The following is a 25,559-nucleotide window of genomic DNA, read 5'->3' on the forward strand; positions in this document are numbered from 1 at the left end:
TGCTTCTTTTTAATCAACAGGATAGAATTGAGCTGGCAAGACAATCCTAAGCTCAGCAAGACAATCGGTAGGACAATGGATTGAACTAGCAAGACAATCTGAATGAACTAGCATGACAATCAGAATGAACTAGCATGACAATCAGAATGAACTAGCAAGACAATCCTCCTCCTAGTGTAACTTTCGGTAAGACTATTGAAAATGGCCTAGTATGACAATCGGTATGACAATCCTGATTGTCATGCTAGTTCATTTTCAATTGTCTTGCTGATTTAATGCAGATTTTAATCCAATTAAAATTCTGAAAATTCCTAAAACTAATTCTGAATTAATTAATCAATTAATTTAATTAATCAATAAATTAATCTTTGCAGATATAATTTATTTACTTAATTAAATTATATGACTTAATTAATTAATAGAGAATTAATACTAACCCTGAGCAGCATCCATTCTTCTGAATATCTTCTGAAAATCACTGAGAATTATGAATCAATTCCGCCACTTCAACGTTGACACTCGATGTACTGTCTGGTTCATGAGTGACTAACTTCCGTGACGTTTCTTCATGTCTTGACTTTGACGCTTTGATTTTCTTCAGATTAAATCCTTGTAATTAATGATACTCTGACGAGATCTCTGTCACTTGATTAAATCCACGATCTTGATTTATATCACTGAGGCATGATCAACTTCTTGAACTTCTTCCAGTGAATTACCTCCTCAAGTCTGTAGATGAACCTTGTTTCTGAATCCTTTGACAGATATTACTTTGCGAGATCTCTCTGACGGTCGATCCACTATTTACTTATTACATTCTTATTTGAGTTGAGTTGAATCCTCGAATGTACAAATAGGTCTCTGACATATGACTTACAGGGGTTGAATGTAAATCTCAAAACTTTTTAGAGTTTTGAGCAGTTTCAAAGGCTAGGTATATAATGAACAGATGTGTGTGAATTGCTTTAAGCAAGTGCAGACAGATGAATATTCAAAACACAAACGTAAAGAATACAGAAGCTTTTAAAACTTTTCTGGTAGATTTGTTGTTCCACCAGAGATGTGTATTTCAGAAAATCTGTGATACAAAGAATTGTTCACAGCTGCTTCCTAGTACAAACTAGATGATTTTCTCTCTGAATTTTTCTAAACAGCTCTTGAAAATTCACATCTAATTACTAGCTGCAACTTGGTTTATACATCACCAATTTTTACAAGTGAAGACAAAGATAAAATACAATTATAAAATAGTCCTTCACATGTTTCTTCTTCATTTCTCTATCCAATGCAATCTAAGATAATTTGTGAATCTTTGAATACTTCATTGTTTGCACCAGAATGGAAATGCTGCTTTTTCTTGATTCCTCCAAGAGGCTACCACATTCCAATTGTCTTTGTTAACCCATGTGCCTCTGTCAGCTTATGAATTGTCACTATCAACTGCTATGGAACTGAGCATCCATTGAAGTTTTCATTCGTTGGTGGCTTTATCTGTTAATGCTCTTATCCGTTGATGCTTTAGCAGTTGAAGTTTTATCCGTTGATGCACTTATCCGTTAATGGATGTTATCCGTTGAAGTTTTAGAGACATCCGTTGAGGCTTTGTTTCTCATCCGTTGAAGGCCTTTAATTTATCCATTGATACTACTTCATTTATACAAAATTACAAGACATGAAATATTTACAATTAGCCCTCCTATTTGCATATCCACTAGTAGTCAACATGACTTATAATTTCCTACAACTTCTAAGAATTATAACTTAATTACAAAGACTGAAATGTGCTACAATACCAAACTTATTTCTAAGTAAAGCTACTCTATCAACGGATAGCCAAAGTGGTCTTATCCGTTGAGACTCTAAACACTAGTTTTCTCCTTAAGTGTTTTGTTTAACTTATCATCAAACTAATACACATATATTCCTAACAATAAAAAATATGTATAAACTATAAATCAATCACTCTTTTAATTTATAGTCATATACAATTACATTTTTTTATAATAAATAACAAATTGATTTTCATGATATATATATATAATACAAGTGAACAATTCTAGATCCGATTAAGAAAAAAGTCCAAAAATTTGAATCGGAGCATGTCTGAAATGAGCCCCTACTTTTCATTAAAATCCGGTCCGAAATCCGAAACTTCAAAATTTTAAGAAACCTCGATAAAGCCCACAACTTTAAAAGCCCAAGTTCTTTTGAAAAGCCGAAGGAAAATATATTGTTAACTTTGTACTATTAATTTTTAAAATACAAGCAAAACATCATGACTTATATTAATTAGTGTAGATACTTTTCTATTATATTTTTCTAATAATTAAAAGACATTTTTTTAACTATAAATAGTATACACATAAAATTAAAAATCATCGTCGTCAGATAAGTTTATACACTCTCGCAGTCACATATAACGAAGTTAATGAAATTTGATTATTAAAAAAAAATTAATGAAATTTCCAGGAAGATCAGCTATCTGACATGTTATCAGTGCCAGATGGCGACATATACCATCATGTAGAAATGAGATACCAATTGTCTCGATGCATAAAACAGAGGTGTATACACGTATAAAGTCTGTCTTGACTTGATTACGGACTGAGAAGATTAGTAAAATGTAGGATCTATATGGGTATATTGATGTACATCGAGGACTAAATGAATCATATGTAATTTGTAAAATGTGAAGTGATTTAAGGACAATGAACATGAATAACTTTCTCTAATTAATAGACAACCTCAGCCTGAAATATAGTGAATGGCCTTTTACTTTACCTAATTTAAAGGTGTTCTTGATCAGTTGAACAAGGATTTACATCTTCCAATTCAAGGCTAGATTCTGGCGATCTCGAGAATGCGTCTGATGGGATGTTAATGCCTGCGAAACCAACCATGACAGCAGCAGCTCCTACATAATCCATAGGGTGTGGTGCATTTCCTTTCACTGAATCCACAAGAGCGGCTAATGGGACTTGAATTGTAAGTCCTGCTGTTGCTACAGTGGTGGTTGTGAGAAGAACAGCTTTGGCCCATAAGTAATCACTCAGAACATTGTCTAACAAACCTAATAAACAGCAGCAATAGATGTATAAGTTATCGGCTTACTTTATAATCAGATCATCCAATGTAGTTAAAGCAAAAGAATAAACACAATTGAAAGCATGATGAAAAGCTACATCTGATAATTTTTATACTGGTCTAGAATTGATAATTTTGAAATAAGTTATCACTGAGCTATCATCTTCTATTTGAATGAAAGATTAATCACAAGAAGAATAATTACATATGGAGCCATTTTTATATTAAATCTTTATGAAAAGTGAAGATAGTATTGGAGAAGGAAAATTGCATTGCCATTTTACTTGTTCCTGTACAGAATAAAATATATATCAACATTTAGGGTCTTCAACCAGTTTTCTCGGTCACTTGAATGATCAAACACATAATGATGTATGAGGTGAAACCTTCATTACAAATTATCCTTAAAACTATCAGCTTCTCGTCCAAGTATAGTTTCCAATAAGCTTTCGTGCACTAGGCAACCACTAGAACATTAGTTTCAGCTATTAACTGTAAGAAGCCCTTAAAGTTCCTTGATGTCAAATAACCTTTCTGAGGACCTAAAGGTTTTACATGCAGCATATGCCATAAAAGTGGGAGACGCTAACTTGAAATAGGTGGTTAGGAACCAAAAAAACTGTAAGTCTGTACTGTGCATCTGCCCTAAATATAATGCATTCAGTCCCTATCTCTCAATATACGAACCACAGAGTTTTTCATCCAAGACAATTGACTAGGAATTTTTAATATATATAAGAAACTTAAATAAACATACCTTTACCAACTATCAGGCCAAACTGCTTCCAAGTAAGCATATTAAAAGGCTCTAACTTTGTAAAATTAAGCACAAGCGCAACAGGTAGAAAAATTAGAAGATTGAATAGCCCAAGAAAGCCAAGGACTTGCGCCATGCTAACTTGTCCGCTCTTCTCATCGTCATCATCCGGTAAATATTTACGGATCAGAGTGATATACACGGAATAGAAAGCAGCTGATAAAAGAGAAAGTACATCCCCAAGAAAAGGGTCCGAGGCAACTGTATTGGATCCTGATTCTGAGTCCCCCAAACTGACAATAATTGTTCCTCCCATGCAAAGAAGGACGCTAATCAGCTTCACCCAAGTGAATGTCTCTCCCAAGAATGCTAGAGAGACCAAGAAAGTGAAAAGACTAGAGGAACTGCTTAAGATGGTGTTTGACTGTACACAAGTAACAACATGGTTAACATCACAGAAGAGATTATACAGAACCAAACAAAATATATCAAAATAATAAAGATCCAGAGAAGCTTACTGTGACTGTAGTATATTTCAAGGACAGATTGAACGAAAGTTGTGCCAGAAACCAAAATGGACATATTAACAGGCTGAACTTTGCCACCCTGGTCCTCGTCCACCGCCCTTTTCCGTCGTCTAAACCATTGTTATCAACAAGTGAGTGATGTGACTCAAATTCCGTAGCCACTACAAGATCTCCGTGATTACTAGATGATAATTTCACATCAGCCCCACCTTGGTGACTAATATCACTTCCGCCAAGTAGAATAGCCTTCTCCGATTCTCGCAATTCATGCAAACTACTACCTTTCCTAAATCGCCAAAACAGCAAGCTGCCATATTTATCCTCCAAATACCTCCCAATTTCCACCAAAGGTATATACACCACAAACAACGAATTACATATATACGTAATAAGAAAAGGCGAAACACCAGCATCAACAACTGACTGAACTACAAAACTAGCAGCAATCCAAATAATCGCAACCGACACAATGTAACTTAAACCTAATCCCCACCTCCAAACTTCACTTCTCATTTCTTCAACAACAAAAAAAACGCTTAGTAACCAAATACCCGAATCTCAAAAAACCCGATAAATAGACCCCATTAAACTCCTCTATTCCATCTTTTTCAATAACCATCCAAAAAAAAACTACACACAACCAAAAAATCCAAACCTCCTAAAAGGCTCACCTAATATCCAAAAACTAAAATTGAGCTAAAAAGCAGCTGATGAAGCATAAAGGTAACAAATTTAACACAACCCACTTAAAGATTTATGATAAGATAGTAATGTGAAGCATCAAAAGCCCTGAAATTGTGTTATCTATGTATGCACATTAAAATGTGTGGTACACAATATAAAAAAATAAATAAATTTATGTAATGATAGATAAAAGGGGATCAAGAATTGATAACCTGTAAGCAGAGAATCTAATGTTCGTTAAAAGTGAATCTGCGATGAAGAATATTAGTTATATAGGAAATTGAGAAGCTTTTTTACGGATTTTCTGTAAAGATTGTCGTCTAACTGTATTTGTGTTTCATCTTGTGTTGTCAAAACCTGATTGCTACTTGGGTTTTGGAAAATGATATTACGGCCCTTCTAACTTTATGTCAGTCTGTTTTACGGCCCAAGCCCACTAATGATTGTTCTCTTTTCAACTATTTTTGCATATTTATTTTCATAAACGAAATTTAAAAGTAAATTAAATTTATGCCAGATTATTTATTTTTTTTATTTTATTATACATATCGTTTAATCGGTTTTTGACCGGAACCTTTCAAGGCGGGTTTTAGTTTTTACAGTTCTATACGTTGACACATCAAACTTATGTGCAGCTGGATAGTTTTATGATTTGATATCGCGTTTTGCACAGGTTAGGGAACTAGTTTTTGTTAGGCAGATAACAAACAATCACTTAATATCATTCATTAAATTGCGTAGGGCATACATATCATGAAACGATTAAAAAGAAAACAAACAGGAGAGATATTTCTACACTTCCATCTCGTCTCCATTCTAATTAAAACAGTGATCAGTCTCTTGCTCTTAGTGCAAGCATAATACAACTCCTTTTTTTTTCTGGGGCACACATTATTAAAACTACTACAACAACAAACTATAATATGTAAATATTATAAGTATAACCACTCTAGCTCAAACTCATGACAAGGCATCCGGTCGGCAGGGTTGCGCCAGGCCTAATGGAAACGAAGCCAGCCTCAAAGGAAATTAACCAATTAAGGAACGTTATGTTGCACCTGGGGGCTCATACAAAATTAACAAAACAACGATATGTTGCACCTGCACAGCACTCATAAGAAATTAACCAAGGACCGATAAGTTGCCCCAGGTTTCCACCCTACTGGAATCACATTTTTTGCAACTATGGTTTGTTCTGAATACTGAGAAGTTAATCGAATGGACAGTGGAGGTTGTAATTCTCCACCGGCATCCAGCTTCCAAACAGCACCCCAAGATTGCTGCATTCTTCTCCACTCTGTTGTAATAACCTGGTCATCATTATTACTAGCAGTTTTTGTTGAGGCAGTTTCCATTAGACCTACTCCAGCAAGATCACCATCTCCTTCTTCAAACTCAATCACAAATGCGATGTAATTTGAGTTTGACCCCTGGTCCACGTGGAATGCTAACGTTTTCCCAGCATAATCACATGCAACACTACAACACATAATGATTTTTTTGTTAATAATTTACTTATAAATTTGCGATTATAATGACAAGGATATGTGAATATTTGTGAATTACCGAGCAAATCTTATTCGTAAGTTTCCAGAATCTCGAAGGTGTTTCTCTTGACCGGGAATGGCCATGGCACTGAATGCCGTTCCACTTAAATCAAAATGAGCTCTGTCAGATGCACATATACCTCCGGGGCAAAAATCAGTAATCACAACTCTTACTGCCTTGCCGGAACAAGCAGGGTGTTTTGTACATTTCACCTACAATAATATTCAATAGTTTTTTCACCCACTCTGTAACAGACTGAAGCACTACATGATAAACTCTTTTGAATTTTGATTGCACTTTCTATATTAGGCGAGTCAACAATAACATAAAATAAAGCATTAGAAAGAAGTAGAAGGTTGTTGTCTTTTATGTGCACTCACTATATACTTAAATTTGTTGAGTACCTGATAGCAAGCTCCACATTCCTTGCCAGAATTGTAAAGGGATGGGCCAATTCCAGTAACCATAGAAGAGAAAGGTGCTTGTGACACAGATTCACCATATCCACATGATCCTCCTGCATGTTTATTATTTGATTAGTCACATTACATTAGTATAGCTAGTCCTGTTATCATGATGCATATTTTTGACACACATAATTAGTTGGTGAAATTACCATCACTTCCGAAACCATCAGGGCTGCCGTACCATGTTGCACCAGCAGATGACCAATGAGTCGCAGCGGTGGACAAGTTAAAATGCCTGGGTTTGAAACCATAGCACAAGTTATGGCTAAGGCTAATTAACACCAGCAAGCAATATGTGTAGATGAGGAAGTAATTTGGTAAGTTAGAGACTAAGAAGAGCAATGAATAACTAGTAGCCATTGTACTAATATATCAGCTTGTGCTATTCAGTGATAGGTGCACAAGGTTATATATGGAGAAAATTATGTGCCCTGTTGCTATCACATTCGATTTCTAAATTACAACAATTTTTAGTAATAATTGAAAAAGTTCAAATAAAAAGCTACCCCATGTTCATGATTTTCAAATCTTTCTTCAATGCCGTCACCATATATAGGCTTTATTGGTGGGTTTTGTAAATTGTGATGCATTCACATGCATGGCATCAAACTGAAATAACTAATTTATATTCTTGTTCACATGCGAAACTTATGGTACAATTTTAGTTGAAAAATAAATCACGACAACATGATGAAAGCTCCGAGGAAGTATAGTTTTACGGAGAATGAAAATACTGATTCTGTGCAACACAAAAGAGTATATAAATTATGGGAGAACATTGAGCAGTTAGGTTAAAGATCATGCAGCAATGCTTCACTAGACAGGGATGCAGTAAATCCAAGATTTTAGAAAAAAAATATTGCCCAATCATCATCCAAGATTAATTTACTGAAGTAAATAATTGCAATATTCAATGAAAATATAAAATATTAATGAGTACGCCAGTAGTTTCTAAATTAGGAAAAACGCCGAAAGTGGATGTAACATAAAATGCCAAGTATTTTTAGAGCTCAACGAACTAACAATTCACATGGGAGAATTGGCACCTCTAGTCTGGATCAGATTTTTTTCCCGAAATGCTCTAAGATCAGTTTTTAATAATGAACAACTTGTTTGTGCAGTAATTGCAAACCATGCTCTATCCAAAAATAGCTAATTCAATGAACTAAGTTTTTTCTTCATTTTTTGTATTTCACCAAGTTTGGTGGTGGTTACTGATATTATAGACTAGTCGGGTACTCTGCATTTTTTGTTTCTCTATTTTAATGTTTTTATTGTTTCTTCAATAAGCCAATATGCACAATATTTCTACTATTTCCGTCAAACATCTAAAATTCATACATATACTGTACCTACGACTACAACAATTCTCTCTCGGTTGTACCATACGTTCCACTACGATTCACAGATACAAATCCAACCAATATTAATACCGATAACAAATATTTAAATTAATAATGTCTTTGGTAAGTAGAGATAAATGCATTTGCCTTATCCATAACAAATATCAACCAATATTAATACCGATAACAAATATTTAAATTAATAATGCCTTTGGTAAATAGAGATAAATGTCTTTGCCTTACTGATAACAAATATCAACCAATATTAATACCGATAACACATATTTAAATTAATAATGCCTTTGATATTATAGCCTATTAGGTAGTCGACTAGCCTACATGATAACAATGCCTTTGATAAGTAGAGATAAAGAAATTTTCTTTTCTAGATTCATTATGTCTACTTTAAATTATAAAGTGAATGACATACATTTAACTGAAAGGTATAAATGTTAGACAAATAGACAGTTGTAAGTCAGTGTCCAAAATTCTATTTGGAACACTGAATACAAAGAATCAGGTAAAGGTTAGCCTAAATGTCAATAACTTCATGTTGGAAAAGTTTAGGACTTAGACTTACTCCATGTCTGACATGAAGAGTAGTGCAATTTCTAATACAGGAATGGCTCTTGTTCCTGTACAAATACAAATGATGGAACATCCACAGGAGCCTATTACAGCTAAAATCACTTCTTTACAACCTCTAGATGCTAGCAAACCAACTGCTTCATCCTTTCAAAAGGATAGAGTTAGTAAAAAGAAGAGAAAGCAGATTAAATTAGGTGTGACCAATGAGAGTGAGGAAGCACAAAGTGAGGAGGTGTCTCACTTAGTCAAAAAGCCAAGAACTAAGGTGAGAGAAATTGAGTTATAAACTAGATGTTCATGATATGTGATGGTAGTGTTGTATTTTAGCTATGTAGTTACTTTATTGATGATGAAAATTATACATAATTGAGATATGTTTAAGATAGGAAATAAGTAATCTTGATACTAAATATTTGGGGTGTGTAAGATTCATTCATTATTTTTATATTTAGCTTTGTTGCTACATATTAGTGTACAAGATTGTGTACAATATAGTAAACTGGCGCCATTATATTTTTGGTAAATATTTACGAATTGTCATTTGTAACTCATTACGTATAAGAGTTAAACTCGATAATACGTCAACATATACGACACGACTGTATGCAAAGAAAGTTTTTATGTACCCAATTCTAAAAAGCAAAGTTTTCTTTTAGGTAACATAATTTCACCCATGCATAGCAGTTCTGGTGTGAAATGTGTATTTCAATATGGTGCGGAGTACGAAACCACTGAGCGTGGTTCATTATGTCCGTCAAGGTTTCTCTTATGTATCTGTGTTAATGCGTCCACGATAGTTTTCACTGATTTAACATTTGCAGAAATGTAGCTTGTAATTTCACCGAAGATATATGATATTTTATATTCTAATTTAACCTTGTTTTATCTTAGAGGCGTATTAGTTTTTGATAGAAATTTTTAGAGATTCTCATGTACTCCTTTCCACAAATTATTAATTATACCAGCATAAGTTATTCAAATGATAACCTGTTCAGATTGGTGAACAAAATAATATACGGTCTCCATTTAAGTTACCAGTTTAACATTGAGCCCATTGAAATTATCATAAAAATATTTGATATTATATCAAGAGTATAATTATGAAATTTTATGCATTCCGAGTTAAAGTCATAAATATTCAAGACTATGAGAAATGCATTGTCACGTGTGCCTAGCATAATAACCCGTGCGAGACACATGTCATTTTCTAGTAATGTTTCATAATACAGTATATGTAATTTTTGAAATTTCAGCTTGCACGTGTTTTGTTTGAAATAAAGTGCGTGACCCCTAATAATTTAGTTAAAGTGTACGAAAAATGTCACTAGAATCAGTTTATACTCAATGATCGTTTAGACTGTTGAGTGATGATATGTGTTTCATTTTTTTTAGCAGACTTTGATAATTCAGGTGACTGAAAATATTTTGTTTGTACATGATCTCCGAGTTAAAGATATGATGTTCATTGTAATTTGCGTAGAACTGATATTTATGGCTGTAAAGTGATTGAATCTTGTTGTATATGGAATCAACAATGTCTCGGTTTAAATTCAGTGTTCTCGTATTAAAATGTAAGTACAATATTGTTAAATCATTGTGATGACGTTCAGTTAGCAAATTTATTGTGTATATGTTATCGTGTTTTGTTGTTTTAATCTATTATAAAATTTCACGATGAAACTATTGTAAGAACTTGTAATACTTAGACTTCCAAAACCTTTTTTTTTGCAATTCATATAAGATTTATCAATATTGATTCTTTTTTGAGAAAATGACCTAGATAACACAAAAAATGTAAGAAGGCCAAAATAACGGCCCTTTACGACACTCTAAAATGATCAGACGTGTTGTGTTTTTAGTTGAGGACTGAAAAATAACAATTGTACACGGGTTAACCTGCAATCAGAGTATCGTGCCACATGTAATGCAATCAGAGTGTTGCACCGTAAACTTTTAAATATTAAAATAATAATAATTAATTAATATAAAGGTGTTATGAGTGCATGGGATTATGTATAATAGCACGTGAGTGGACCCCATACATACATACATACATACATACATACATATATATATTGGTCATTAATCAACGCAATATAAACTTATGTGTATATGAAAAATGAAAATGAGTGTTTGGTACGTATTTCTTATATAGTACGTACATAGAATTTGTATAAATGCTAATTAAACATGTGTTTGTAAGATTTTTTTAATCAAAAAATTACGGGAAGAAAAAACGTCGCGTTAAATTACGTTTATTTTTTTAATATATATTGTTTGAGAACTTATTTAATAAAATTGTGTTAAAGAGTGCCAACACCTTTATTTAACTAACTTCGTAATTGTCTGTTTCGGAAAGCTATCATTTTCAAGAGCTAGGTATTTAACTTTAAAGCTATTATTTCTTAAAAGTTTTCTGATACTCCCTCCATCTCTCTCATTTCTTCGCATTTTGTAATAAATGTCTAACACGCATTTTAAGATGCATATAAAGTATTATTATGTAACTTATTTTTACAAATTTTGTTTCCAAATAACAATTGAATGGTTAAATTTTTATTCATAAACAAGAAAATGAAAAAAATAAGTTACAAAATAATAATTTATAAGTCTTTTAAAAATGCGTGTTGGACACTATCTCCAAAATTTAAAGAATTGAGATGGACGGAGAGAGTATATATCATCGTCGTGATCTATATGTAAGAATATATGATGTTGTAGGGGTAACATATAATATACTTTTATTTGAATAATTAATCGTTATATACAATCTTATATCATCATATACAAACTAATAATTATTGTCTTCTATTGGTGATTTTAATCGAAGAATACTTAACAAAAATATCGTATCAATATTGAATAAATATGTATTATATATTTTATTTTTCGTATAAGTGTATACATGATTATTACATATTATAAATTTATTTTATTTTTTCTTATAATTGTATACATGATCATTATATTTTATTAACCATTTCTTATATGTAATATCATAAATTTTAATTTAGTGTTTACTTTAAAAAAGTATAACATCGTCAATTAAATACATGTTATGTGTTAATTTATCAATCATTTTCATAAAATAGTTATTTTATATGTAAAATATCGATAAGTATTATTATTTTAGTAGTAACTTAATTTTTTTTGGAATATATAAATAACTAAATCAGCAAATATAAAAAAATATGATTAAAAATATTATTTTATAACTTTAACGCGACAAATACCTATTAAGTGTATGATTACCAACACAAAAGACATATAAATATTGGCTAAATTCATGTTCAATTCTCCTTAACAATATTTTTTAATTATATTAAACATACGGATAAATTTGTTATTTTACTGAAAATAAAAAATTTCAAACAATATCATGTTCATTTTCTATGTAGAAGAGATTTGGAGGGCGGGAGAATAGTCGCCGGTTTGCATTTTGTTTTGTTGAATGATTTCAATAATCAATAAATTTGAACCTTATATAAAAAAAGATATAATAATATTATTTTTGCCAGAAGATATAATAATATAATTAATAAATAATTGAAAGTTGTTAAATAAGATATTTTAAAATATTAACTCTTATATAAGAATTAACAATATCGTTGGTTAAAATTGATTCATAATTATACCCGCATGTCCGGTAGTAATACCATTTGTAGATGCATCCCGAGAAAAAGAGAAATTGTGGGTAGGGATGGCCCACATAATAAACATTCTGACTCAACTCATTGACAAAAGTTGAAGTGATTCTGGCGTTGATGGTGGTTATTGGTGGTTATAACGCATTTCCGTCGTATGTGTGGTTAATCAAAACGACACATGCATAGTAATGTAATATACCAATACTTTATTTATTATATTTGGACGGACAAAGTTAAATAAATTATTGGGAGGTTTATTGGATTCATATGCCAAAGGCCATTATCTTGAGCATTAATATAAATAATATCTTTGAAATGGAAATCACACCCACCCAATCTTTTACTTTCTCTCCTTTCTCTTTCGCCAATTGTTTTCATTATTTCATTTTGTTTCTTCTCCTTTTCTGCATTTTGGACATGACCACTGCTTTTCTACTATTTTTCATTTTCAAGATTATAAAGTCCCTAGCTTATTTATTTATATCTTGTGCTATAGACGTTTTTTTCTAATCAAGAAACTAAAAAAGATGGCGTATTTTAGTTCAAAAGATAATTACTTAATATATTAATTAGGATTAAAATAGGAGTTACTTGTTATTATAATATTTTATTTTATTAAATAAAATTATTAAGTTAAAATAATCTAAATAATTAAGTAAGGTTAATTAAATAATTTTAATAAGTACCGTACGATGAACCTAATCAAATTTTTAATATTTCGTATTACATAGAGTGACCACTATTCTAAAAATCCCCGATTAATCCTTAAAAAATGTTTGGCCGTCTATTTTTTCAAATCTGATTAATATTTATAAATTTTTTTGAATTATATATTTCATAATAAATAAGGTAAATGTATTACATATTAATAAAATATTTAAATATATCCAATTTTTGTTCCGATTAATTTTCGATTTGCCGATTAATCCCTAATCGATAACTCAACCGATTAGTATCGATTACCGATTTTTACAATCATGAGAGTGACTCGTAGGTTCAACTTTTTTTAGTCGTGACTCATGTTTTGTAATTTTTCAGTGGCTTATTAGTTATTAGCATTAGGAAAAAAATTGAATCACCTACTGTTTAAGATTTTGTTGGTTCAAGTCGTTTTCATGCAACTTTATTTATTTTTTCCTTTTTTATTGATATGTAGTTGTATTACTATTATTTTATACGCCCTTATCACAGCCAGTTGAATTACAGCCCTAAGCCGGTGAAAATAGCACCCCCAGTTGCACGGTGAAACTTGGTAGTCGAACTCAAAGTCCCTATTGGAAAGATTTTTAAGAAATGAGTTCCGAAGGCAAAAATTTGCAAACTACCCCTCCTTGTCCTTATAAGAATCCCGTCATATACTTGCAATTAGTGACGGACACAGAATTTTTTTAATTTTTTTTTAGAGAGTTGGAAAAATTTATTGTGCCAAACTTTCAAGTGGATTTTTTTTTATTTAAGTTAAATTTGGGAAAGTTGAAAAAATAATAATGAAATATTATAAGGTTCTAAAAATGTATTGGGAAAGTAAAATTTTATTTGACTGTTTCTACCTCAGTTATAATAGAATTAAGAAAAATGTAAGGAGGGATTTGGAAAGAAAATGAAACGCCTGAGGTTTGAACCCAAGTCTCCTGAGAAAACAACATTAACCAGCTAGACTAAAGTAACAAGAAGGAACATACTACCCCGTATATATTTGGAAACTCAACGGGGCAGGGACCCCTCTGGACCCCCTCTAGATCCGCTTCCGCGGGCTGCAATCATTTTTAAGATGCTGCAGTGATGCGGAAAGTTTAACTCTTGAAGGTCCAGTAGTAAATAGGGCAGGGTGCTTGAGCCCAAACATGCAATAGGCTCCTGTTTGTTATAGCCAAGTCAGATATTTGCAAAGGGTCCATAATATCCTAAACATTCTAATTTTGGTAGCTGTCCATCTTGAGATATTTTGAGATGGAGGGAATAATACCCTACTTAAATTCAATAGTTGCTCCAGTTTTTTCAATTCTAGCTACAATCAAATGCATTTCACAACATCCAAAAGCTCAAGTGCTTGATATAAATCTTGTTAGTACCATATGTAAAGTTGGTATCATCATTGTTGGTTTCTGTAACTTGCCCATTCCATAGCTTCTGCTATCTCAATTTCACGATCAATATTACAAGAATTGCTCTTGCCAATATCAGGCATTGTAATTTCAGGTTCTGGACAAGCCAATCCCGTTGATTCTCGTCCATCCCCAAGAAAGGTGAGGGCCGTTACCACATCACTCATCAATGGTCTTATCGTCGCGTCATTTTGTAGACACATGGAAGCAACAGCAACTGCTTGATTCAAACCTTTAATGGGAAAATTTCCTTCAAAAATCGGATCGGCTAGTTCTGTGAACCTGTTTGGTTTCTTGAATATAGGTTCTGCCTGTTAAAGTTACAATAATATTAGCTCACAACCCACAATTTGATTTTTCCCCAAATGAGAAAACATGTTTAGATCAGCATATTTGAGATTCCCACATGACTATCCACATCGTAAAAGCTCTCTGGTGGTGTAAGTTTGTTATGCATAACAGTTTTATATGACAATAACACCGGAAAATATGCGCCTAATTTTGCGCGTCTGCATATTAAAGCAATACATATTCAGAGATACATAATACCATTAGAAGCTTTTTTCATTTAGTTGCATTTATATTGCCACATATCCACAACTAATTTAACTGCTTTAAAAAAAGGTGGAAGACGAAGAAATACCCAGGAAACAAGAGTTTGCTCTCTATTTCTCCTTATATCAATGGCTCTCCTTCCCGTGATCAGCTCCAACAACACAACACCAAAGCTATATACGTCGGACTTGGCCGTAAGCTGACCTGTTCTTTGATACTCTGGGGCACAATATCCATATGTTCCCATCACCCTTGAAGAAACATGTGAATTGTTCCCCATAGGTCCAAGCTTGGCTAATCCAAAATCTGATAGTTTGGCATTAAAATCATGGTCCAGCAAAATGTTTGAGGATTTTAAATCTCGATAAATGACAGGTGGGTTGGCCTTTTCATGCAAGTATTCCAGACCTTTGGCAGCATGTAAGGCAATCTTCATTCGTGTGTACCAATCTAATGGTCGTTGACCTTCTGAAAGATCTGATACCGACGTAATCAATTATTGGTAAGTTAATCTTTTAAAGAAATACACTGAAGAACTTCAACCGCTCTCCGTGTTAAACCAAATAATTAAGGTTTATATGAGTTTTTTTTTATTAAGTTTGATGTTTCACATTAGCACGCAAACAGATATATATGCAGCAGAATATTTTTTTTGCCAAGTTATAACTAATTTCATTTAGGAGCAATGATCTTAGAACTTATCGATTAGAAGTAACAAAAGCTTACACATTCAACTAGTTTCCTTCAACTTTAACAGGCTTCCTAAATTGCATGTCTGAAATAAACTGTTCACTAATGTTGTTTTTGGAAATAACTGAAAATTGAATACCAGAAGAAAACAAGTTTTACCTCTGCTTCTTCTTTTAAAGATTATGCCATATAAAAATATAAATTTCCATAGTTCTGAACAATATCTGGACAACCACCTCAAAGTCGAAATAGCGGAACTTGATATTCTCAAAGCTAAATGAAACATAAAACTATATTGTTTTTTTTCTTAACTGAGCAAATTATTATTAAACCTATCACATCTATTAATAAAAAGGAAACATAAATTAGTAATACCTAGTAGATGGTCTTCCAGTGATCCTAATGACATATACTCATAAACCAGAAGCCTCTGATCTCCATCAGCACAATATCCAATGAGATTTACAAGATTTGGATGATGCAGGAGGCTGAGCATCAAAACCTCCACAAGAAACTCCTTGTTTCCTTGCAACCCATTACGGTCTAGTTGCTTTACAGCTACAATCTAAGACAAATCAACAGTTCCATCTTCGTCACAAGAATCATAATTATAAAGATCCAGCAATTTCAATATAAAAAATATAGATGATCAAAAGGTTAAAAATACCTGTCCAGTTTTTCCAAGTTTTCCCTTGTAAACTCTTCCAAATCCTCCTTCCCCTAGCAGGCATTCTTGCCGAAAGTTCTTTGTTGCAGCTGCTAGCTCACGGAAAGTAAACATATGAGCTCCAAAAATTTTGTTGTTCACATCTTCAATGGTAGTGTTGTCATTGGTAACATCAATCGAGGAAGTTCTAGATGCAGGCTTAAAATATTTAACTTCAGTTGGGGTCTTTTTAGGGCTCTCTACTGCACAAGATAAGATGTTATGATAAAGTAACTTCTCATAAAAATTTAACACTGAGGTTATGCTACTGCTAGTAAGATTCTTTTATTTGGTAAATTTACATTGCACAGCTATAACCCTAAAATGACCCTTGCTAAGGACATATAAAATAGAGGCAACCCTGGGCCTACTAATTACTATGTTGTATATACTACTTTTTTCTTTTTTTCCAAAAAACAAGATTTACTTTACTAGCTTAAATTAATTTGTAACAGCTTGCAGGTTGCAGCCTGCCAATATTGCTTTGAGAAATTGACATTCTTCCAGAAAAAGGCATTGTAACAGCTACAAATACAAAACAAATATTCGTCAAAGAAAATTAACCACCGGTCAGTTTCATAATTTTAGCTTTCCTGTATTGCTGTTAAATTGAACAATAAATCAAACTGAGCTGCAAATGGTATTTTTACGTTGTAGAGAATCATGACAGTCATAACTATAACTAAAGGCTGGATGTGCTTTATTTCTTAAAAAGAAAATGTACCTACCATGCCGTGGCTGTAAAGATGTTCCTCTACGAGGAGGTTCATCTACTGACACCAAAGTCCACGAACTTTCGCTCTTCATCCCCTTCCATGACTTCTTTTCAAAGGATGGAAAACATGAAAACCAGTTCACATTTTGATTTTTCAGAAATCCAACCCGATTCATAATTTGAATATAAAACAGAGAAAAGGGTTCTTTTCTAGTCAAAGCCTCAAAACACAGGATCAGATTTTTTATTTCCCATTACATATGATAACATAATGATTTAAAATACAGGCTTTGAATATGATTTGAAGATTATAAACTACATATATATTGGTTCAAACGCAAGAACGTATATATATGCTAGTTAAGAACAACAGGAAGATAAAAAAAAACAGGTTTCAAAACTTTAAATTGGTCATAACTGTCAACTTCTGATCAATGTTTTTGGAGTTTTTATTGGCAAAAAAATGAAAACTGAACAGGGTAATAGCTGTACAGTTTATCAACAGTTTATCAGTTCTAAAAATAGAATATTCAATTCAAACTTAAGACGAAAAATAGTAAATACAGCCAAAGACCTTTGAATATAGAGAAATGGGTCACTAAATTTGGAATTGTAAAAGTGAAGTCCAGCAAAAACAAAAAGACATTTTTTTTAAATGTTATTCTATACAAGGCATGTTTATGGGGGAGAGAATTAGATCGAGAAATTAAATAAATTTTGGGCTCATGGCAGAAAGTTTTGATAGTTGTATTTGATAGTTGTAAAAGAGCTCATCTGGGAACACCTCATATCTAATATTTTATCCTTTAGATAATAATGACTATTATTGAATAACAAATATGATCATCTTAACCAAAATCAAACTAATACTCTTCTTAAAACAGATGTTAAGATTCACACAGTTATTATGACATAATTAACTTTTTTTAATATATGTAAAAGAATATCTTGATCCACTCATATGACTTCTCCACTAACCACGGTATACGTTTCCCTACTATTTTTGGATACTACATTTGTGCTAAATGCTAATGGATAATATAAGAGACCGAAAAAAATATGCATTATTATTTTGCATGGACTTTAAAACGTTGCTAAATATACAACAAAAGAATTACAGGAAAATGTAGGACTCAGAATTTTATTTAAAGATAATCGCTGCACAAAATCATCTGTGTTTCAAACACAATATTTTATTTTTTTCTTAAAGCTCCTATCTCCTTACAAACTTCTTGTCATATACAGTTGTTGAAAAAATATATTATATTATATTATATATATATATATATTAGTATCTTGATATCAAATATCAAGGACCTCTAGTATTTGCATAGATGCGACTAAGACCTGGTTCTAGAGCAGAGTCACCTTCATTTCTCCAGCTTTCTCTAACTTTGCCTGCTTCGTTCCACATCTGTGCAGCCGCGTACACGTTGGAAAGTGTTACATAAGTTGTCGAGCCTTGCTTTTTGTCCTCCAATATCTTCTTTCCTACTATGCTTCCCAGTTCTACATTACCATGTAAGTGGCAAGCACCCAACAGGGCATCCCAAACGGTACCAACAGAAAACCTACCAAGATTTTTGTCATCGATTTCTTTCAGCAAATTCCATGCATCCTCGAGCCTTCCAACACGTCCTAGCATATCAATCAAACATGTGTAGTGATCTTCCCTCGTGGCTAATTTATACTTCTCTCCCATGAGCTTAAAATAGTATAAACCTTCATCCACCAAACCACAATGGCTGCAAGCAGTTAATACAGACACAAATGTCACTTCATTTGGTTGAACACCTGCCGAAATCATCTGCTTGAAAGTTTCAAGGCCTTGGAGACCCAAACCATTAATCGCATATCCTGTGATGATAGATGTCCATGCAACAACATTTTTCTTTAACATCATGTCAAACACTATTTGAGCAGAATCCATATATCCTGATTTAGAATACATGTCCACCAGAGCTGTCCCGACAATTACATTGCTAGTATCAGCATAATTTAATGTGCGAATGATTTTAGCATGGATTTGCTTTCCCCTAACAAAATCTGTTAAACGGCTACAAGCTTCAAGTCCAACCACAAAAGTCATACAGTTGCCATCTACTCTTATCTTCTCTTCAACAGAATACATATTGTTCAGTAACGCTAATCCTTCTTGTGGCCTGCCGATGAGTACATACCCCGAGATCATGGTAGTCCAAGTGATGACATTTTTTTCAGGAATATTCTCCATCAGTGTCCGAGCATCATCAACATAACCATTACATATATAACCTGATATTATTGAATTCCAAGGTGAAATCTCTCTAGAGTAATACCAATTTTTAAAAATTTTTGAAGCTTCATTAACACAATGGCATTTGGAGTACATGTCAATTAAAGTGCTTGCAATAATTGCATTTTCCTCCGACAAATGAAAATCAGGACGATCCATACCAGAAGTAATAACAAAGGTATGCACTTGCTTTCCAATTTTTGTTAGAGAGAGGTTTGTACAAGCATTAAGTATAGGCACAACTATACTATTATCCTTATTTAAAATTTCAGAAATATTACCCTCTAGAGCAATATAGTTCAGAGCTTTAAAGTATCTGTTGTTAAAGGCATAACCTCTGATCATAATAAGTTTTGAGATAATATCACACTCTACTCCACTTAAAACTCTCTCGGCGCTACAAACTTCACGGCAACAAAAATACATATTACCAATCGAATTAAAACATTGTGACTCAAGTCCGCTAACAATAATAAAACCATGGACCTGCATTCCCATCACTAAATCTTGAATCCATGCACACCCCGTTAACACAGCCGCAACAGTAAACTCGTCCGGAACTAAAAACTCCACACATTTCATTGTACGAAACAAATACAACCCATGAACTTCCATATAACTCTGAACATACCCAGAAACCATTGCATTCCAAGTGACCAAATTTCTGCTAGGCATTTCATCGAACACCTTACGTGCACATTCTACCACATGACATTTCGCATACATATCAACAAAAGATGTCCCAAGAACAACATTCCCAGGTAAAAAACCGGATTTTATCACGTGGGCATGAATGCATTGGCCCAGTAGGATTTGTTCAGGACACGAAGCAGTGGCGCGAGCAACGGTTGCGAAAACGAAGTGGTTGGGCTTGTTAGTAGACTCTGGCTGCCGAAGCATGACAGAAAAGAGTTGAAGAGCTTTGTAAGGGAGGTTTGTGTGAGTGTATGCTGAAATGAGAGTGGTCCATAAGACTGTGTCTTTGTTGGGAACTTCGTCGAACAGTTGGTGTGCATGACTCAGATAGTCGGGGACTGAAAATTTTGAGTAGTCGGTGATGAGCCGGGTGGCGAAGATTGGGTTGGTGTTGAGTCCAAGTTTGATTAGTTGAGCATGCCTATTCATTTAGTAGTAAATTTTTGGTCATTTGGCAAGTGACGGTTTCTAAATGTTATGTGTTTTCAAAATGATTTTGAGATTGTTCACAATTTACTATGTTATTAATGAATGAGAAAATTTAACCGTATCACCCTATTATATCTAACATGTAAAAAATGGAACACTCCAATAGGAAGATCTGTTAGATATAATTTTAGATAACTAAAAACAAAGTACGCCACATTTGTTGATTGTTCACCCATCATCTATAATACTGCATGTCATCTCCCGCCTGTATTAACCCTAATCTAGCCTAAATTTTATTCTAAATTTTATTATTTATAATTTTTTATAACATGTTTAAGATTTAAATATATAATATTATAATATGAAAATGATGTATGGGAATTAATCAGGAGCCAACGTGGGTTGGGGGGGCAGCCAGCCAACCCACAGCAATGAAACATTGCGGGAGGAAGCAATGTTTCAATGCGGGTCTTGACTTCCGCAATGTTTCATTGCGGGATGTCGCCATGCACAGGAAACATTGCGCACTCCGCAATGTTTCATTGTTGGGTAGGCTCCCAGTTTTTAATGTCCAAAATGCCCCTTTCTTTAGCTTATTCTAATATTTAACTTATTTATATAAGTATAAAAATAATATTAATGTTCAACAGTAATTAATTTTTTAAAATATGTTAACATTAAATATAAGTAGTAGTAATATTTTAAAATATTATCAATTTTAATAATAAATTTATCAATTTTATTTTTTTCTGTGCTTTTTCTTTAAATTATCGTATGAATAATTTTAGTTTAAAAAATAATATTATTAATTTTATATTTTTTAGTGAATTGAGTTATTTTAGTTTAAAAAATTTATCAACAGTCAAACTTATTTTTTGTGCAAAACTTATTTTATGTGCCAATATTTAATAAGAATTGACTGGTCACACACCGCAATGAAACAATGCGGCAGTTTGGACACCCCGCAATACTTCATTGCGGCAATTTCAACAGTCAAATATTAATAAGAATTGACTGGTCAACAGAGCAGAAGCTTGACGGACACACCGCAATGAAACAATGCGGCAGTTTGGACACCCCGCAATGTTTCATTGCGGCTATTTCAACAGTCAAATGAATTTTTTCAGCAAAAATTTTTCTGTGCTAAATTTAATTTTGTGAATTTTAAAATTCAGATTTTCACCTATAAATAGTCCTGCCTCATCTCATTTTTTTCAATATTCTCTTCTCTATTTTCATTCTACATTTTCTCTTCAACATTATCTTCTCTAATTTCCGAAAAATGGTTTTCTACTATGATTATGACAATAATAAGGTAATTATCGATGGTGTGGCTTATGACGGGCCCGAAGGAGAAGAAGACATGGCAATAGCTCTCCGCCGTATTCAAATGGCGCTTGAGCGCAAGAAAAAAAAAAGAAAATGAAGCTGAAGCGAAGGCGGAAAAGTCGAAGAAAAAGAAAGACGACGATAAGGGTGATAAAGGCGGTTCTTCCAACACCGTTAAAGTTTGATCATTCTCGTCGACATAAAATGTTATTATGTATTTTTTTTGAAAAAATATTTGAATGTACTCCATTTATGTTTGAATGAAATAAATTATTTAATGTTTTATTTTTCTTGTACTTGTCCAATTTATTTTATCAAGTTTAAATTTTAATAAACAAATATAATGCTAAAAATTGAAAATGTGAAAAACTAAAAAAATGAAAATTTATCGAATTTTCGTTATCTATAAAAAATATAAAAATGGACACTTTACCTGGATTCTTTCGAAATAGAAAAGGACACGCATGCTTCTAATTTCTCATGTCCACTAATAATCTCTCAATATCTAATTCTTTGTTTAGATAATTGCATGAGATAATTGATCCGACGTTGATATTATTATTAAGTTACTCTTATAAACATTTATATTTTCAAAATAACATTTAACATATTAAATGAAATATAATAAGTCTAGAAACTATTTTTTATAATTATTTTTGATTAATTTTCTAATTTTAAAGAAAATAACAAAAATAAACAACCCAACCGCAATGTTTCATTGCGGTGGACACTTCCCCCCGCAATGAAACATTGTTGGGGTACGTTGTAAAGTTTTTTTTAAGCTGCAAATATTTACAGTTGTTGGCTTGGGGGTTTGTACAGTGCCGCAATGTTTCATTGCGGACATAGCAATGAAACATTGCGGCCGTGCATTTAATGCACACACCTACCTTAAAATGTCTGTATTTTTGAAACATTGCTGTTTTTACTGCTTCTTAACATTCTGCTCAAATTTATTCTTCTGAAAAAAAAGGTTAGTATTCAATATCCATGCCTTCTTATTTATTTGATTATTCAAGTTCATCTAGTGATCATAACGATTTTAATTATGTTACCCCCACACAAAAAAGAGGGTTTATCGTAAAATCTTTAATGTTGATGAAGTAATAGATGTTGATAGTATTGAAGATAAAGTTAATGATCCGGGGAAGCGAAAAACACATAGTGATGATGATGTTGGTTTCGGTTGGAAGAATCACGATGTTCACGGTGATTCCGATGATAGTAATGATTCTTTTAATGGCGATGATGATGAAAAAATTAATGATGAAAATTTTATTGGAAATATGAATGATGTAGTTCCTTGTGTTGGTATGATGTTTGATTCGTTGGATGAAGCGGAAAGTTTTTATCGAGGTTATGGTCGAAGTATAGGGTTCGAGGTAATTATTCGAAGTAGTCATAAGCATTCAAGAAATGGTGGTATATCGTCACGTTTGTATATATGTCGAAAGGGTGGAAGATTGGGCCCAAAACCCTTGGAAGTTGAAGATAGGGCTAAAGGGAAACGACCTCGAGATGTTATTCCTCGAACTTGTTTTCGTGCTCGTATGTGTGTTGCTCACAAAGTAAGCTCAAACAAATGGGAAGTAACCAAGGTCAACCTAGAGCACAATCATGCTATGGTTACATCGGATAAGGTAAATTTCATGCAAAGATCACGCAACATAGATCCGTTTACCCGATCTTTGATTGAGTTATTCAACAAATCGGGTATCGAGACCCCGAAAGTGATGAATTTACTTAGTGAGACGTGTGGTGGTATTGAAAAAATTGGTTTTTCCGCTCAAGACGTACGAAATGTAATACGTGACATTCGAAGACGGGTTTTTAATTCCGGTGATGCGGAGTGTGGATTGGTTTTGTTACGAGACTTGCAAAAACAAAGTGATGGCAATTTTTTCTACCGAGTGGATGTGGATGAGGAGAATCGGGTTAAGGGTTTGGTGTGGGTTGATCCTCGTTCGCTTAACGCGTACAAGAATTTTGGAGATGTGGTGACTTTCGACTCGACATATCGGACTAATAGGTATGACATGCCTTTTATTCCAATTACGGGAGTGAATCACCACTACCAAAATATTTTGTTTGGATTTGCACTTATAAGGGACGAGAAAGAGACTACTTATAGATGGGTTTTGAAGACTTGGTTGGAAGCGGTCGATAACAAGCCACCTATTACCATTATTACGGATCAAGACATCGCTTTAAGTAATGTCATTTTCGAGGTTATGCCTAACACCAACCATACATATTGTGCGTGGCATATTAGTAGCAAATTTCCCGAGAAACTATCTACTTTGTATACTCAATACTCGGAGTTCAAGACGGATTTTAATGCATGTATCTACAAGTCATTATCACCAACGGAATTTGAAGGTAGGTGGGAGGACTTGAAAGAGAAATATGATTTTAAAAATCACAATTGGCTAAATGATATGTATGCAATTAGACGGCAATGGGTTTTTGCTTTCACGAAACAACATTTTGCCGCCGGTATGACTACCACCTCAAGGAGCGAGTCTATGAATTCATTTTTTGATGAGTATGTGAAAGCGTCGACCGGGTTGAAAGAATTCATTGAGAATTCACAAAAAGCTTTGGACTCACAATATTTACGGGAGGTTCAAGCCGATTTTGACACCGAGTACAAGGAAAGGAGACTATTCTCAAACTCGTCAATGGAGATACATGCCTCCAAGATATACACAAAAGAGATGTTTAAGCGATTTCAAAAAGAGCTTCAAAAAAGTCAATCTTTTGTTGTGAAAAGCATGAAAGGTTGTGGAGATTATCTTTCAAAGATGTATTTGGTAGAAAAGTCCACCTTGCCGGAGATTAATAGAAGGAAATTTTTCTTGAAGGTTTCCATCGACGGGAGTTATTCTTGTACAAGTAAAAAATTTGAACATTCCGGGATGATTTGTAGACACATGATCCGTTACCTTAACAAGAAACAAAAGACGATGATACCGCCAGATCTTGTAACAATGAGGTGGACAATAAACGGAAACAAAGTTGCGGGACCTCTACCGTGTACCCCTCGGATGCTTGGTAATGTTGTAGAATCTCAAACGGCAAGATATAGTGGATTGTGTAAAGCTTTCCAAGGTTTGTCCGTTGTTGGTAGTTGCTCCGTTCCGCGGTACAATTACTTGATGAGCGTGATCAAGAGAGAAAAGGAGTATGTGATTAAGTCTTTTCCGGGAGAAAAGAGAGAGAAAAAAATAAATGAGGACTATGAAAGTGATGAAGAAGATGATCCGTTATTAGATCCCCCAAGGTCACAAACAAAAGGACGTCCAAATTTATGCAAAACCCAGATTACCCCCGCAATGAAACATTGCTGCATCCGCAATGAAACATTGCGGCATCCGCAATGAAATATTGCGGCATCCGCAATGAAATATTGCG

The 25,559-nt window shown here is 33.3% G+C and overlaps 4 protein-coding genes across 9 annotated transcripts; 1 reads left to right on the plus strand and 3 right to left on the minus strand.

The window, feature by feature from the left end:
- Positions 1–2,613: 2,613 nt before the first annotated feature.
- LOC141707592 (thiamine-repressible mitochondrial transport protein THI74) lies at positions 2,614–5,395 on the minus strand. Of its 2 annotated transcripts, none has more exons than XM_074510823.1 (4): positions 5,265–5,395; positions 4,360–5,039; positions 3,842–4,265; positions 2,614–3,070 (listed from the first exon to the last, which is right to left on the minus strand). In XM_074510823.1, the coding sequence occupies exons 2-4, from the start codon at positions 4,879–4,881 to the stop codon at positions 2,787–2,789; spliced, it is 1,230 nt and encodes a 409-aa protein (XP_074366924.1). In that variant the 5' UTR covers positions 4,882–5,039; positions 5,265–5,395; the 3' UTR covers positions 2,614–2,786. The 2 variants fall into 2 exon arrangements, with proteins under 2 accessions (XP_074366924.1, XP_074366925.1); XM_074510824.1 differs by having other exon boundaries at positions 4,360–4,883; positions 5,265–5,394.
- A 387-nt stretch (positions 5,396–5,782) lies between these two features.
- On the minus strand, positions 5,783–7,435 carry LOC141706000 (expansin-B15-like). Its single transcript, XM_074508850.1, has 4 exons — positions 7,217–7,435; positions 7,005–7,117; positions 6,619–6,812; positions 5,783–6,531 (listed from the first exon to the last, which is right to left on the minus strand). Exons 1-4 carry the CDS (start codon positions 7,425–7,427, stop codon positions 6,165–6,167), a joined length of 885 nt encoding a protein of 294 aa, XP_074364951.1. The 5' UTR covers positions 7,428–7,435; the 3' UTR covers positions 5,783–6,164.
- Positions 7,436–14,677: 7,242 nt separating this feature from the next.
- LOC141707593 (putative serine/threonine-protein kinase PBL26) lies at positions 14,678–20,885 on the minus strand. Of its 5 annotated transcripts, none has more exons than XM_074510825.1 (5): positions 18,785–20,885; positions 16,663–16,904; positions 16,371–16,560; positions 15,394–15,782; positions 14,678–15,061 (listed from the first exon to the last, which is right to left on the minus strand). In XM_074510825.1, exons 1-5 carry the CDS (start codon positions 20,814–20,816, stop codon positions 14,738–14,740), a joined length of 3,177 nt encoding a protein of 1,058 aa, XP_074366926.1. In that variant the 5' UTR covers positions 20,817–20,885; the 3' UTR covers positions 14,678–14,737. The 5 variants fall into 5 exon arrangements, with proteins under 5 accessions (XP_074366926.1, XP_074366930.1, XP_074366928.1 ...); XM_074510829.1 differs by lacking the exon at positions 18,785–20,885 and adding an exon at positions 17,430–18,071 and having other exon boundaries at positions 16,663–16,751; XM_074510827.1 differs by lacking the exon at positions 18,785–20,885 and adding an exon at positions 17,430–18,071 and having other exon boundaries at positions 16,663–16,901.
- A 1,213-nt stretch (positions 20,886–22,098) lies between these two features.
- On the plus strand, positions 22,099–25,528 carry LOC141691012 (protein FAR1-RELATED SEQUENCE 5-like). Its single transcript, XM_074495765.1, has 4 exons — positions 22,099–22,198; positions 22,944–23,047; positions 23,216–25,333; positions 25,469–25,528. Exons 1-4 carry the CDS (start codon positions 22,099–22,101, stop codon positions 25,526–25,528), a joined length of 2,382 nt encoding a protein of 793 aa, XP_074351866.1.
- Positions 25,529–25,559: the final 31 nt, after the last annotated feature.

This window comes from Apium graveolens, chromosome 2 (assembly GCF_009905375.1).
Source record: "Apium graveolens cultivar Ventura chromosome 2, ASM990537v1, whole genome shotgun sequence".
In the NCBI taxonomy this organism is placed as follows: Eukaryota; Viridiplantae; Streptophyta; class Magnoliopsida; order Apiales; family Apiaceae; genus Apium; species Apium graveolens.

Excerpts from the sequence above, each read along its gene's own strand:
- LOC141707592 (XM_074510823.1), bottom strand. The coding sequence starts at position 4,881 with ATGAGAAGTGAAGTTTGGAGGTGGGGATTAGGTTTAAGTTACATTGTG. Across the intron at positions 4,266-4,359 it reads TGAAATATACTACAGTCACA|TCAAACACCATCTTAAGCAG; the intron begins GTAAGCTTCTCT and ends ACTTGTGTACAG. Across the intron at positions 3,071-3,841 it reads TGGCCTGATAGTTGGTAAAG|GTTTGTTAGACAATGTTCTG; the intron begins GTATGTTTATTT and ends GCTGTTTATTAG.
- LOC141691012 (XM_074495765.1), top strand. The coding sequence starts at position 22,099 with ATGGTTTTCTACTATGATTATGACAATAATAAGGTAATTATCGATGGT. Across the intron at positions 22,199-22,943 it reads CATGGCAATAGCTCTCCGCC|TTGTTGGCTTGGGGGTTTGT; the intron begins GTATTCAAATGG and ends AAATATTTACAG. Across the intron at positions 23,048-23,215 it reads ACACCTACCTTAAAATGTCT|AGGGTTTATCGTAAAATCTT; the intron begins GTATTTTTGAAA and ends CACACAAAAAAG.
- LOC141706000 (XM_074508850.1), bottom strand. The coding sequence starts at position 7,427 with ATGGCTACTAGTTATTCATTGCTCTTCTTAGTCTCTAACTTACCAAAT. Across the intron at positions 7,118-7,216 it reads TGATGGTTTCGGAAGTGATG|GAGGATCATGTGGATATGGT; the intron begins GTAATTTCACCA and ends ATAAACATGCAG. Across the intron at positions 6,532-6,618 it reads TTACGAATAAGATTTGCTCG|TGTTGCATGTGATTATGCTG; the intron begins GTAATTCACAAA and ends TATGTGTTGTAG.
- LOC141707593 (XM_074510825.1), bottom strand. The coding sequence starts at position 20,816 with ATGAATAGGCATGCTCAACTAATCAAACTTGGACTCAACACCAACCCA. Across the intron at positions 16,561-16,662 it reads AACTTGGAAAAACTGGACAG|ATTGTAGCTGTAAAGCAACT; the intron begins GTATTTTTAACC and ends GATTTGTCTTAG. Across the intron at positions 15,783-16,370 it reads ACTGGAAGACCATCTACTAG|ATCTTTCAGAAGGTCAACGA; the intron begins GTATTACTAATT and ends CGTCGGTATCAG.